At 33.3% G+C, this 15,878-nt stretch overlaps 1 protein-coding gene across 1 annotated transcript; it reads right to left on the bottom strand.

The window, feature by feature from the left end:
• Positions 1–2,007: 2,007 nt before the first annotated feature.
• On the bottom strand, positions 2,008–14,257 carry LOC107891167 (regulator of nonsense transcripts UPF2-like). Its single transcript, XM_016815864.2, is given in 19 exon segments — positions 2,008–3,068; positions 3,393–3,857; positions 3,950–4,135; positions 4,648–4,818; positions 5,817–6,035; positions 6,118–6,369; positions 6,591–6,692; positions 6,800–6,997; positions 7,097–7,414; positions 7,890–7,971; positions 8,101–8,198; positions 8,201–8,273; positions 9,803–9,930; positions 10,049–10,153; positions 10,315–10,659; positions 11,752–11,954; positions 12,740–12,827; positions 12,971–13,060; positions 14,102–14,257. Coding segments are annotated over 18 exon segments (3,597 nt in total). The 5' UTR covers positions 13,034–13,060; positions 14,102–14,257; the 3' UTR covers positions 2,008–2,567.
• Positions 14,258–15,878: the final 1,621 nt, after the last annotated feature.

Genomic DNA, 15,878 nt, shown 5'->3' with positions numbered 1-15,878 from the left:
TTGAGAGTTTTATTTGGATGTAATTCTAGCCTATATAAAAGCCTCTTCATTATTCATTAAAGGCATTATTTCATTTATTAATAAAAATTTTAACTCTTGGAGTTAATTTCTTTCGTGCAAGATTGTTTTCTTGTAATTTTTAGAAGCGTTTTTTCTTGTCAATTTTCTTCAATGAGTCGTGAAAATCCATTATTCATCATTCAATTCACCAAGCATTTTTTCTTTGAGGATTGATTAGAATCATTAATTAAATTTGTTGGGATTTATATCTCAAAGAGTTTAGTTAGACAACTATTTTCTATCCATATCCATCGGTTTATTCGATTCATCTTCCACCTTTTAATTTCCATTTTTTTATCTATGTTTTGATTTTTTATTTTTTTATTCTTGAATTTCTTCTTTTAGTTGTTTTCATTTTATTTGTTTTAATTTGTTTGTTTCTTCTTTCAGGTCAAATCCGAATATTTTTTCGAGTTGAACCCCCTATCACCACTTGTACTCAACAAATATAGACAACTCTTTGCCCCCTTCCAGGGTGAACCGCCACCACTATCCCCATTTACTCCTCCTTATTGATTCCTATTGTCAACAAATATAATGATATTTTGTTTAGAGATTGAACCCGAGATTGGCAAAGATTTAATCAAAAACATTTTACAACTTTATCAATGATTTAATTGTGGAACAAAATTTTTATAAATATATTTTTAAATATTCTGCTTTTCTTTCACTTACATTGTAGATACGACATAATAATAATAATAATAATAATAATAATAATAATAATAATAATATGGGAGGCCACATTTTACTTTTTCTAGCTTTCGTATTGTCCATAAATGTACTAGCATATTAGGTAAGCACAACAACTTTTACCTTGTTTAGATTCGAAGAAAATAATTGAGAATTTTTTGCTATATAATTCACCTTCATTTCTATTGGGAGACCATAATAAAAGTGAATGTAAGTGAAAATATCATTTTACAATTACCCCCTTTTTTTAATAAAAAATCCAAAACTTAAAAACATTTATTGAACTAATGAAATTATTGTATCTATCCTTTTAGGTTTCACTAATATTCAATTTATTAAAATATAAAATAAATTACACCAGTAATCATTCAGTTATTAGTAAATTTTTTTATAATTTTATTTTAAAAGTTACAAAATAGTTATTCAACTATTAATCAATTTCTTTTTCAGTCAACCAAGTAAGAAAAATTACAAAATAGTCATTCAACTATTCAATTGTCTTTTTTGGTCACTCAACTATATTGAATGATGACAAAAAAAGACAAAACTAAATATTAGGTTATCATTTTATAATTTTTCATGGTTGGGTTACCAAAAGAGGTATTTAGTAATACTTGGATGACCAAAAAAAAATTTAGTAATAATTAGATGGCTACTAGTGTAATTTATCATAAAATATATTTTAAAAAATCAAAAAAATCATTTTAATGAGATAAATTCAAACTTTATTGTTAACCCATGGTACAATAATAAATTCCTGAAATAGACCATTCGTAATAGATATCAAAATTTAAGTTTTGCTTAATTGTTGCGGTGTTGACTGCTTCTCTACGTTAAAGTTGTTTAAAAGGTTTCTTGGCATTCTAGGGTAAAATTTTTTTTAAGAACATAAATATTTTAAAAGTATTTTAAAACGAATAATTTATATTTAAAATATGAAATAATTAAATATCCGACTTATTTTTTTCTCAATTGATATCTAAATTTAACCTCAACCTTTGGCATTTGAAATTTTCAAATTAATATTTCTTTTCCAATTAAACACTCGAATTTTGTACCAAGTTAAATATTTATTGAGCCGAGAAGTAAAACATTAAAGTCAAAACTCAAATATCAAAGTTCCAAATTGCAGAAAAGCAACTCAAATACTTATTCGATAAAGAAAGATATATTTCAAAGCCCGAAGAGAGAAGTTTAATGGTAGGGTAAGAGATATTACATAAAAAAATAAAATTTTAGATTTCAAAAGCTAAATTAGGAAGAAGAAAATGTAGGATGTAGATTATAAAATAAAATAAAATATACACATCAAATAAGTGTTCATGCTTTTCTATATCAAACAGACTTACTTAGAAACCTTCACTTAGGGTAACAGAACCATGTTTTAATCAAATCCACTTCTTCCCTTTTACCAGATAATACAACAGTAAAGATGGGAATGCCAATCATTTCCGGACTCTGTAAAGCTTATTTTCAGTTCCTCGTCACACATCGGAATCCATTGTACGTACTCCTAATTAAAGACTAACATCTAGTAAAAGCAGCAGGTTAGATGTATTAAGTACCTTGCCTATATGAGAAAATCGATGCAACAGTAGCCATACTGCAGGAAGGCGTGATTGCGGATTTGCAGTTACAGGGCAATGTAACATCAAATTTCCGTTTCAAATCAGACCAGAAAGAGATCATTCAATCATCTGGCGGTGCTCTGAGAGCCCAAGCCAATGTTTTTCTCAATCTTTGTCTAATGTGTGGAAATGGAGGCTCAATATGATGCCCAGTCTTCCGAATTTTCCATTATTCTACCATGAATCTCACTTTTTTCTGCCATAATAAGATCCACTTCCTGAATGACTATGATGGCGATGACGTGATCCTCCACTCCTGCCGCTAGATCCTTCCCATGAGTTTCCACGGCCATAAGCTCTGCTATTTCCACTTGGCCAATTCAATGTCTGTGTCCCAAGTCCATTATTCTCTTCCTCTACCCTGTCATTATACTCCAAGACCAGCCTCTTAATGTCTTGTTTCTCTTCAAACTCCGCAGCTTCTTTCTGTTTCGTGCTTTGGACTAGCGTACAATCACGGGGAATATACATTTGTTTCGTCTGTTGTTTGTTCCCCCGCTTCACGAGAACTTTCACCTGCACTTCCCGGCTTCCTCCAGCCTCTTCATCCAATGCTTCATCACCACTTTCCCCTCCCACTACCCTTCCATGATGATCTTTGATAGAACCCTCAAATACATTCATTGGTATCATCATGTTTAATGTAGGTCTGCCCCGCAGCTCCAACTTGCGTTGCTCCATGCTCTCCTGTAATTAAAAAATTGAATCAAAATGGATAGCAAGCCAACTATTTCTTGCGACCTCAATTTGAACTGACCAATCACATTAGACAGAAATTTCAAAACCTTAGCATAGCATATATTTCAACAAGTATATTTCAAGTACATCGATATTAAAACTGAATTAGATTTTGATAGAGGAGAATGTAGGAATAGAGCTGATTTCTTGGAAACGCATCGAGGCTTGCCTTTGTATTTTATTATCAACCGTAAGAAACCGGATAATTTCCCTTTTTCCAGAAAAGAAATTATAAATGCAACAACAATAATTAAAAACAAAACAAAAGCTTGCCTGCACTACAGCCCGGAGCTCCTGGTCAAAACTGGCTACTTCTAGAGGATCAGGCTCAGCTACCTTCTGCCTGACATGAACTTCATCATCCTCATCCGAAGCAGGTCCATCATCTTCATCTTCCTCATCAGTATCACATCCATCGTCATGATTCTCTTCATCCAAATCATCTTCATTATGTCCCTCTGGTTCAATGGTTTCACTCCCTGATTCACTGTAACTGTCACCAATTTCCTCGTGAACCCCACCATTTTCCTCAGAGCCATTCAAAATGCTAGGTTGGTCAGTTGAGATTGAATGGGAAGTCGTCCTGCTAGAAGGCTTTTCAGTATCAGAGTGCTTCTCATTAACTGTCTTGTCAGTTGAAGCACTATGTTCATGTTCCTCAAGTTCTACTAAAGCTGCATTAACTTCCTCCATAGACGAATACCGGGTCATGTTGGGACGTAATTCGGCAAATAAGTCCTACATATTTGTCAGTTTGTCAGCTTATCACATTTATGTAGCTCCAAATTACAAATTCTAAAACATAAAATCAATAATTCAACCTTGCTTACCTGCAAATCAAATTCAATGTCCAGTGGTAAGGCACCCTTGCTAAGAATGTACCTCTGGAAATGTACCAAGAACCGATCAAGTTTTCTCTTAGAAGAACCTCGGTCAAAGTAGTGCCCACATGTCTGAAGAAGAGTAATAACCATCCTGATTCGAAAACAATCCTCAGGTGGATCGAGGATATCTTGCTAACAACAGAGACAATCAAATCAGGTTACTAAAAAACATGAATTAAACGACATCTAATGCAAACACTTAATAACCACAAAATAAGAATGTACTGTATTTTACTATTTTACTCTTCAAAGGTAATAAAATAATTTCCGCCAGTTATCTAACAATATACCTTAGATTTTCAGTTAACAAGAAATCTAATTGAAAATTTTCTTGAAATCCAGCCCTCGTTTAAGAGATCATATCTCAAACAATTCCGAAACCTTAACCCTCATAGCTTTTGACCCTAAAATTCCTAAACCCTAACCCACCATAAGTCCCCATATAGGCAGCATCAGTAGATATGTTCTATAACACTAACTCCTCTCTCTGAATGCATTTGTAAAGAAGTTCAAGGAACAAAATCCTAAGAATCTATCAGAGAAAGAGAGAGAGAAGGGGGTGGAGGAGCTTAAACACCTAGAAAGCACATTGCTGAACCTAGCAAGTATGCCATATAACATCAATAAATTAGATATGTAGATACCTCTGCTGTATCATAGCCAAAAACAAGAATCAAATAGAGTGTTTCAAAGATGACGGAAGAATCAACATGCTCATAGTTGTATAGCTCCCCAAGAAAGCGCATATGAGCAATGCGCCTCTGCTGCATCCCATAATCATTTAACTCCAGGCCAAGTCTAATCTCCTCCAAAACCTGAAAGTACAGAATATAACAACTGAACATAAACCCGGGGGGGGGGGGGGGGGGGGATGGGGAATTATAGGTATGTATGCTTCCAGTCTTATCTGCAAGGAAGATTATGCTTGAAAGACTTTGCCATAATCATCAAGGGGAAAGATGATACCAGAACAAAATGCGCACAAATATCTCAGAAAACAAAAGGGAACACTTAATAGAAATAGTAAGTTCTGATGTTAGAAGCTAACTTTTTATAGCATCCCAATATATTTCCATCTTGGTTAATAAGAATCTCAGGTTGAAGTCATCTACACTTTGTCGGGAGAAAAAATTTAATTTCATGAAGGGCTAGTCAAATCCTAAAATATCAAAACCATCTCAAAAGGCAGCATTCTCCAAGCATATTTACCAAACGAGTAAAGGATCTCACAGAGCAATACCTAAATAGAATCATGGGGAGGAAAACAAAAAAACAGTCCAGGCCATGAGAAATCTTTTTTTTTTGCATCCTGCCATCCTAAGGAAAAAAAAAACAAAACAATAGTCTTTCAAGCATAATGCAGGGAAACCTCCTGAAGACCATCATATCATGTTGAGGAGAATTTCTCCTTAGATGAAATCCGAGGCCGATATATTATGGAAAAATAAAAAGTAAAGGTTTTCTACAGTTTAAATAATACATTGAACTTGAAAAATAGAACCTAATTGGCAGATTTTTTTTTGTTCAAATCACTGCCATAGTGTTAACTGTTCACAAAAGGTATACACCAAAAAGAATTTTAATATGTTATGAAGAATGTATTTCACAGAATCATAAGTTACACACCAGCATTTCTCATCATATCAACACAGAATCAAAACAAATTGTGAATGCTAAGGGAATACAAAGTTGACCATACAAATAAAAACACAATGATATACAGTATTGATTCCTTTAAAAACCCAGATAACATAGATATAGGAAAAATAAAAATCAACTCAAGAAGAACTAGTTCTAAATTCAAGAAGCAAACCTCATCAACAACAGCAACAGCAAATTCATCATGATAGCGACTCAAACCAGCAGTGAGAGAAGCAATCAAGTGAATTTGGCCATATTTCCCCTTGTGAACCTTCATGAAGCACTTTAAGAGATATGATTCACATTCAATCCATGGTAATTTACGAAGTTGCCTCAGCACATGCTCAATGGAAGACTTATCAAGATCTGTAAATAGCAATTTCCTAATGTACTGCAAAAAAGTTTGAAATAACTGAGTAAAATGGTTTAACACCAAAACAAGTAGAATATTTGACAGAAAAAGCAAATAATACCTGGTGCAATGGAGGACGGACTTTGGAGATCCGTGCAGATCTTTCAGGTGGTTTGCATAGGTAGTAAGCATTTTCCACAAGTGTGCTGTGCCGAGGATCCAAATTTTTTACATTTTTCAAGCGCATCAAGATCTCCAACATGTTAGCCATTCTTATGGTAGTTTCAGGAGAACGATACAGAAAACGACCGCACGTCTCAAGAAGATTGCAAGCGACATCAATGTTATGATGAGTGAAATCATCTAAACAAGTCTGTTACAAAAAGAATATTAGAATAAAAAAGCATATGAAACAGGTTTGCATCTATGGCATACAAATTATAAGACAATGAAAATGAGAGCAACAAACTGACTGCTCCTCATTTCTATAGTTCTATTCAAAAAGCTCATAAACTCCCATGAGATGGAAGTATCATCACAGGAACAAAAACTGGATAGAATTCAACATTTATCAGTTAGCTGCTTTGCACATACCTTCAGACAACTGAAGACAAGGCCAGGTGATGAAATTTTGAACTTACAAAGTTCTCCAATAAACCTAATATTCCTGATCTTTGTTTCAATGTTCATCTGATCCTGCAGTTAATTTCAATTTTAAGAAATCAGTTACCAGCAAAAAGGAAATGAATGTAGAGATGGAAGACAGTTACAAAGAGAACGAGGGGACTTGTAAGGAAGCAAACCTTTTTATTGATTAGAAAATTGAACTCTTCCTCCAACATCTGCAAGAGCATAGAGGGAACATCCTTCATACAAGTTGACAATGTTGCAACCATGCGTGAGTAGTATGGAAGCAACTCCAAAGAAGTCCTTGGTACATTAAACAAAGCTCTCACAAGTCTTTTCCGATTTGATTTTGAATTCAAATAACAGAACTCCACCTGAAATTTTAAATACAATTCAATAATCTTCTAGACTTGCATAAAACCCCATCGAAAAGTGGCATTCAACAGTAGGACTGAAAACAGAGGTTTAATTACCGTCAGTTGATCAATAAGGTCACGACTCACACAACCTGGGAGTCTTTGCAGTAGAGCATCCAAATTTGTCCCTTCACTACCTTTGAGCTTCTCCTTTTCATTTTCTCCTTTTTTATCTGTATCCTTTTCTTTCTCTTTCTCTTTCTCTTTCTCTTTCCCTTTCTCCTTGTCAGGATCTTTGGTTTTTTCCTTATCCTTTTCTTCTTTATCCTTCCCTTTCTCTACACTCTTCCCTTCTTGCAGAGTGCCAGAGTCTGCAGAAATGTCCACGGCATCTTGTGCAACTGGTGTACTTTGATCAGCTTCAGAAGAGGATTCCTAAAAGGTAAACCAAAAAACAATTTAGATAAACATTAAATAGAGAGGACTATTTAGGGGTCTTAAACCAGCTCTGTCAGAACGCAAACACCAAATCAAACAATCAATAAGTCCAGAAAATTACTCTCTCTGCCCTACCATGCCACCAAAAAAGAAAATAAGTAATAGGTTTCTGGCATAAGATCGGATGCTAAGGATTTAAGAAATGATTCATTCAGCCTTTGTGGTTTGCCAGATCAAAATGCTTCACTTTTCTTATTTTTATTTCTTTAATTTAGCTTTTTTAGCAATTCCATGTCAGAGCAAAGCAGCAGTATCCGATGCTTGAACTCAACCAAAAACTTAATATGTAAAACAGAAAAGGATAATGTATCATTGGCAGTGCAAAACCACAGATGAAAGCACGAAGGAATTGTTGGCTTTGAATTGACCCTAATTGAGCTAACAATAATGTCCAAAATTTTGATCTACTTACAGTTGGTTGCTCTTGTGCCTTTGACGTTTGCTCGCTTGCTTTGGACTCAGACTCTCCCAATAATACTGCTGGGACAAATGCTCTGTGAAGAACATGTACACAATGCTCTTAACAGCAAGCAAATACATCTTTGATTTCCAAAAACACCATCAATGAAGGGCCCTATTAATGAAGTCTCTTTTTAACTAATTGAATAATGGCCACAACATACCTAAGATCAGGTAAGCATTCATAGAAAGCTCTAGTGTCGTCATCATCCCATATAGCTTCAAGGTTTGAAGACTCTTTTCCGGATGTCGATGAAGCATCATCCCAGTAGTAACCCTAGTTGTGTGACTGTCCTCTGGCATGACTGGAGGCTGCATATCAAGTGCTTCAGCTAAACTGCAATACAATAATTTAAAATAATTGAACGATCAATATGAGAGAGAGAGAAAGAGAGAGGCAAAATCAGTTATGTATGATTTTCTTTTGTAAATAATAAAACCTCATATGAAAGTTACTCCTGATGCAAGAGGCATGCTAGACAAGCAAATTTAGTAACACCAACTTCTGTTTTCTTCTTTCTTTTTTTTTTTTTCGGGGACAAGTTAGTCACTGACTTTGGCAAGACCAAAGAGACCCCAATAAAACCGGGGTACAGAGTTCCAACATAATAAAGTGGCTGTTAAGTATTAAAGAATTAACGTTTTATCAAAAAAGTAACAAATAACTCAACTGATTCTTCACTGATCTAAACAAATAGGACAACACTTCATCACAATTCTATTTCACTTCAAACTTTGTACTACTATATCAGTAAATACAAAATTTCACAGAAGAGACCATTGAATTGAGCCCAAAAACAGCATATGTCACAATTCTTGATAGAACTGCTCATCCATCAGAAGGAAGAGAGAGTAGTACCAGGCGGATCTCAATTTCATAAGGGATCTAGTTCCTAAACTCAGTGATGCAAGAGCCGTATCAGGATACATGCAATTACAATTATCTGAGTAGCATTTAATATCCAAAGAAATCATAGAAAAGTCAATTACAGTTTATGCTTTGCCAACAATCACACTCTTGATAACCATTAATCTGATACAGATCTCCAAATTCAGGAATGAGAGCAATCACTCCAACCTCAGGAGCAACAGTCTTACTTTGAAATTACCAGAAATCATCTTTGTTTACCACATGGGGCACTAAACTCAAGAACTGAACTTGAAGCTAACCATACCAGTAGACCTATTCTTTTAGGTTGTCATCACAGATACCAGCTTTTGCACTTCAGAAACAATAGAAATCCCAAACATATTATCCTTAGAATAAGTGATCTCAAACTCTCCACTGAGCATCCAAAGACTAAGTTTCTACCAAATTAAATGTGCAACTTTCCCAACAAACACTTTAAAAGACAAATCTTAGTACATATGTAGTGCACATAACAGCTAGTAGCAGTTAAAAAATTTCGGTTTTGAAATGCGAAGAAGTACAACTGGTTCCACTCAAGCCAATTGGTAGTATTAGAAGAGGCTCAGTCTTCAAAAATTTTCTGTTAACATAGAAAATGGAAAAACTAAATGCTTATGGTATGAATGTCGCAATTCCACAATTATACTGTTATATTTATGCTGATCAGTAGTTATGTAACAGATGTTTGGTCATTAGCACACATCCATTCATCCGCAGAGAGCAAAGATATCAAAATGCAACTCCATCATTACTCAATGCTAATAAAGGCATAAAATTGTCAATCATAACATCATCAATCATGGTTCAGGCATTATACATAAACATCTACGATTATATATAGAATAAATTAAATGATACCATATTCACTACAGAAATGTTGACATCAATTAATTGACCATTAATCTAGTTGCCACTAAATAAAAAGTCCATGAAAATGACATCATAAAGCAACTTACGATGAGACATTGCGGTACAAATGATCATAAGATTTGCGTAGCTTTTCATATGAAGATGCATTTTCTTCACTGAGCTCTCCTTTAGCATTTAGAATCTTGGCGTTCTCATGCTCCATTTGGCAAAGCGACTATAAAAGAAAAACCCCATCAATTACACGACACAAGATATGGCTAAAGATAAGTCCAAATAAGAATCTCATGACTTATCGCCCCTAAAAGATAATATTTTCAATTGCAAAAGCTTACCGCATGCTCAGACTGAAGAAGTTCAGTTACAGCATCATAATATAGATTAAATGCCTTCCTAAAAGTTTTCTTTTGATCCGCTGTGATACCAAGGCCCTTGAAGAACTGTAGCAAATTGCCAACAGAAGCTATGTCAAACCATCAATTGTCATTATCAAAATTAATGCTACAAATAATCTAAAATAAGAAATACAGTCATAATAGCTTTACATATAATAAAATGAGATGAAAATATCAGGCCATCTAAAGAACAAAAATCAACATACCTCTTCTTGAATTTCTTGACCAGAGACTGGAAGTCCTAGAAACACTCGCCCTTGTCGAGCAAAACTAGCAAGAAGAGTCAAATTTGTCTGAGTAGCATCTCGGTCCTTTAAGTGCTCTGTGCTAGTAAGATCCTTAATGATATTGATAAAGATTCCATTGTCCTCTATAACTCCAACAAAGTAAAGTTCCAGAAGAAGTTTCAAAGTGCTACGCTTCTTCATTGCCTTCAAGTTCCTGTCTGCATCTAAATCATCCCCAGATTTTCCGGGAAAGAAGACTTTCAGGAGCCCTTGTATTAGACTTGGTGAGAAATCTTTGTACCTTTGATGAAGCAGAGAGCAGATCTTTGACAGATAGACAATAGTAAGATACCAACAAACTTAAAACGACTAAAAGATTCAGTGTATAATAAAAAGCTAACAAACATACAGACGCACAATGTTGCTAATAAGTATATTCTCATCAGTGCAGAGAACAAATCTGAATAATCCATTAACGCATTTAAAAATTTCAAGCAGGTGACTTCATCAATCATAGCAATGAAAGAGAACTCAATATTAAAAAACCAGCAAACTTAATACACATGCAGATACAGATGTCATAGATATGTGCATCATTAATGATACTAAGGAATGCATGCCTACATCCATAATCACATTTACAAATATTGAGCAAGCAACCTTACCAAAAATGATGAGAATATATATAAGAAGAAACTGGGAAGGTCATGGATAATTTCAAACTAGAAATTCTGTTATACTTAACATAAACTAGGGCAGCTTATTATAAATGTGTATATGTATATGTATATGTATATGTATATGTATATGTATATGTATATGTATATGTATATGTATATGTATATGTATATGTATATGTATATGTATATGTATATGTATATGTATAATTAAAATAGTAAGAGGAACCAGACTAGGATACTTTATAGATCTTTGATTCGTATGGAATAAACAATTTTAATAGTTATATTATTGAATCCTCATTAAAACTTGGGTCTGCTAGCAAAAGCTCAACAATTACCCACGAGGGCATTGGAGGAGGTAAATAATGATTCAAGAAGCTACTACAACCCATTTGGACAAAAAGAGAATAGGTTCTTTTTCTTTCTTATTTAAAATTCTGCTTAATCACCTTGCTTACACAGCTATGATTCATTCAAGTCTTTGGGTTTGGCTCGTGAAACCACGTATCATTTTCAGCTGAAGAGAACATAAGAAACTTCACATTTCAAATCTAAACAAAAAATGCTACTATTAACTTTGCATGTCTGGATAGGAAATAACATAGATCTTTTTAAGACAATGTCCTCATAGCAAATTAACTGAGAAAACAATATGTATAACCATACAATCTAAATAAACATGTATTGAAACATATAATCATACAATTTGTAGACCAAACTCATTCATGAAAGCTACCTGCACTGCAGCTTGTATATCCGAACTCTTAAGTTTGGCATCACAAATAGCAGACACAGCTTCACTAACAAATTTACTTAAATTGACACTACGTAGCTCCTCCATCAATCCTTCCTTCAGCTCTTCATTTATCTGCTTTAATTTTTTAATAACAGCTGTATTGCGCTTAATGCTAGAATCCAAAGTCCTGAGGAAGCCAGAGTCTAGAACCAAGAGAAAAAAAAATATTAACATTTATGTGACAGTTATTTAAGTACCAATATTCATAGAAATTTATTTCATGTTAAAAAGATAGATATTAAATGCTTCCGTGGCTATATAATAAGAAGGGACTCCATAGATAACCAGTATAAAATATATAACAACAACCAATTCAGATGAATTGGATATGGACAAAACTTAAGAAGGGCCAGCTGTCCAGCACTTTAAAGAGCTATCAGGTCCACTTGAGTTAGCACCATAGTAGGAAACATAAAGGAACATTGTTTTAGATGGTTTGGTTATTTGCAATAATAGGCCCATGGCACCGAATAGAAAGTCTGAGTTGATTCAAGTTGAAAGGAGAATAGAACAGGAAAAAACCAAAAATCTCATGGATGAAATGGATGAAAAGGTCAAAAGAAATAAAATTCTAAACAATGATGATAACAATAATTTGATATTTGAATGCTCTAAATCCGAAGACACAATTTCTCTACAAGCTTCAATATCTGAGTTTCTAACATGCAAACCTCAATCCTTCAACAGAATCTGATATGATAAGTTCACAAGCCACTTAAAGCTTATCTCAGGACTGATCTATTTGTTACTAAACATACTATAAGCTATAGTCATTATAGGCCAACTATAAGCATTTACATCTCCTCAAAATATTTCCAGCACTGGCTAAAATCACTATAAAATAAACAAATCAAGTTAAAAAATTTAACCATTTCCATAACCAGCAATAACCATACAAAACCCCCAAAATGTGGTAAAATTTACTAACCAGGCCTTTCAGGATTCAAATTGGTTTGACGAAGAGCCACTTTTCCCTCAATAGATTTCTTAATTTCCTCAAGACGTGCAACGGCTTCCTGCAATTGGAACAAAACATATATGTGTTTCATATCAAAGTAACTTCTTATGAAGAAAAACCACTCCAAGGAAAAGAACAAATGACCGGACAGTAAACCTTTTTCATCCATTCACATGAAATTAACCAGGCCATCAATCTTACCTCATCATCTTGTTTTCCATGGTGTTCACCTCCAGCCCGAGATTCATCCTCTTGGTTATCCATCTCATATACTTATAGCCACAATAATCCCTGTATAAATAAACTGATTTATCAATAATCAAGAAACACACACTAAAATTATGAATAATAAGGAGCTAAACAGAACCTTCAAAAAGTGTTATAACAATAGTTAAAGAAGCAATACTTGAACATAGCATGGAAAAAAAAACAAAAATACCAACTAACAAGATCTTCTAAGTTCTCCAGAGTAATGCATTTTGAGGTAGTACCGATATAAACAACTCTCCTCCATGTTAAATATCACAACCTCAGCTAGCATTAGTACCCCCTAGCTATGTTGCACAAACAAGGTATTCAACCCCATAACACAATTTAGTTTCAATTACTACTTGGTAAATCTGTGTTGCTCTGACTCTTCATTTTACTTGAAATATCTATGTCCAACACCCGTGTCCAAATCATATCCAGACGTTGGCATGCAGATATGATCCTCCAAAGGCATTCAAATACATAAAAACCTTAGGGAAAACTAAAAGAACCAGAAATCCTCTAAAAAGGACCCAAGATACTGAAGCACTAGTCCTCCTTCACCAACAATTAACAGCATGTAAACACGAAGAAAACCAATTCCTAACCATTCAAAATACATGCGCTAAATCATAGAAAGAATACAGAACAAATGCTTTATAATCAGATTTCTAAAACCACAGTTCCCCCTTTTTACCACTTTCCTAATCTCGGACAACTAAAAATGAAATCAAAATTCTTTTCCTTCCTTTCCTTATAACTTCTTTCCAAACAAGAAAGATAAATAAATTGTCAACTGATAACTAAAAACAAAAGAGAAGAAAAGAAAATTCACATAATTACTCCTATAACCTATCTTAAAAGTTCCAAATCTTCTCACTTACAACTTCAGTGGACCAATTAAAAGCATTTCATAGTAATGATGATAATACTAAATCGTTAAAAAAATTCAAATCAAAGGCTCGTAGTTCACTCAAATCATAAACATATGCAAAAATTCAATCTGATTTTTTTTTAAAAAAAAGAGGGTTAAAATTTCCGTGGATCTTAGAGAGATGGAAAGAGGGAAAGTTAGGGTTTGACCTGAAAATTCGGGGAAGAAGCTAAGAATGATAAAAGTAAAGAAAAAAAGAGAGGAAGGGAAGGGAGGTGTGTATGAGGCCTTGGAAGAAATTTTTTCTGGAAACCAACCCGAATTGTTTTTTGAAGAAGAACCGAGAAAATAAAAATAAAAAATAAAGTGAAGCTTTGCTCTTCAAAGCCAAGGGGATCGAAATCGGATATCGGGTCGAACTTGAGTCCGTATTGGAACTTTGTGGGACCCAATTTTAGGGTTTGGGAACCTTTATTTCTTTTTCCTTATAGATTGAGAATGATGCGTTTTTGGTACGTTTTTTTTTAAGGAATACATGCAGCTATTTTATTATATGATTATTGTGTTTAAAATATTTTAAATTTAGACCATTTTATCAATAAAGGATCATTTCCAACTTCATTTATGGAAATAGGCCACTTTTTTCATTATTTACTGAAATGGGTCAAAAATACCAAAATGCATCCACGTAGAAGCGTTTTTGGAGAAAATTCCAGCAAAATGCGTTCCTGAGGGAGCAATTTTGCCATGTCAGCACAAAACGTGCTGACGTGGACGCGCTTTGCTAGAATGTTCCCCTAATAGCTCCTACGTGAACGCGTTTTGGTGTTTTCGGCCTATTCCGGTAAATAATGAAAAAAGTAGCTCATTTCCGTAAATAAAGTTGGAAATGGGCATTTATTGGTAAAATGGTCTTAATTTATATAGATATTAAATTTTTTGAAAAGATTTCTTTGATCGCTCTTTTTGAGATAATATCTAGAACTACCCATAGTCCTTCCCAAACCCATAAATAGGAGGATAATACGCTTCAGCGCACTCGAATCACATCCTCTTGCATTGACAATAATGTCCATGCCAATCGAGATATTAATTCTTAACCTTTAATATTTTTTGTCTATTGAGTTTTAACTTGATTAACATCAATATTATTGTTAGTATAGGAGGATGTGAATTTGAACACGTTAAATTATGTTTATTTTTCTATTGAAGAGTTGGGGAGAGATTTGAGTAATTCGGTATAAAAAAGTTTAATAATTTTAAAAGTATTCAATTTTAAAAAAATTATATAAAAATTTAATATTTTAATAGATATTTTTAATATTTTAAAAATAGCAAAATGATTTAATGAAAAATGAATTATGTTTTGATTTTTTTTTTTAATTTCAGAAGATAATATGTGTTCAAATCCAAGTTTTTTTACAACATCAACAAGGTTAACTGAATTAATGGTCAATAAAAAAAAGTTTAGAATTTAACAAATATCTTTTTATAAACTTTTATATGGTTTTCACTCATTTGAAATAAAACATTTTGATATTATAGAAATGAAAATTTGAATTCATATCTACATCTTTTTTAACACCAATGTTAAATTACTTATTGAATTAGTGTTACGAATCAATTCAACATCGATTACAAAAAATTTTAAAAATCAAAATTAAAAACTATAACTAAATATTATTGTTGGAATGTTTATATCATTTTTATAAAATATTATTTAAACCTTAAACATTTAGTTAAGATAAGCATAACAACGTTAAATAGCCCATATCGTTAATTACCAATTTTGTCACTTTGACCTTCTTTCTTCTTCTTTTTTTTTATCATTTTAGCCCTAAATATTCAAATTTTAATTAATTTTTTAAGACAAAAAAAACTGATTGAATTGTTAAAACTTTAATGGCATTTACAATAAGAGCTTGCATCACTATCCGTTTATAGCCTTTTAACCCTAATATTATAAAATATATATCTTAAATGATA

This window comes from Gossypium hirsutum, chromosome D06 (assembly GCF_007990345.1).
Source record: "Gossypium hirsutum isolate 1008001.06 chromosome D06, Gossypium_hirsutum_v2.1, whole genome shotgun sequence".
Lineage (NCBI taxonomy): Eukaryota > Viridiplantae > Streptophyta > Magnoliopsida > Malvales > Malvaceae > Gossypium > Gossypium hirsutum.
The sequence above is the reverse complement of the archived record's forward strand: the minus strand, read 5'-3'. Positions and strand labels throughout refer to the sequence as shown.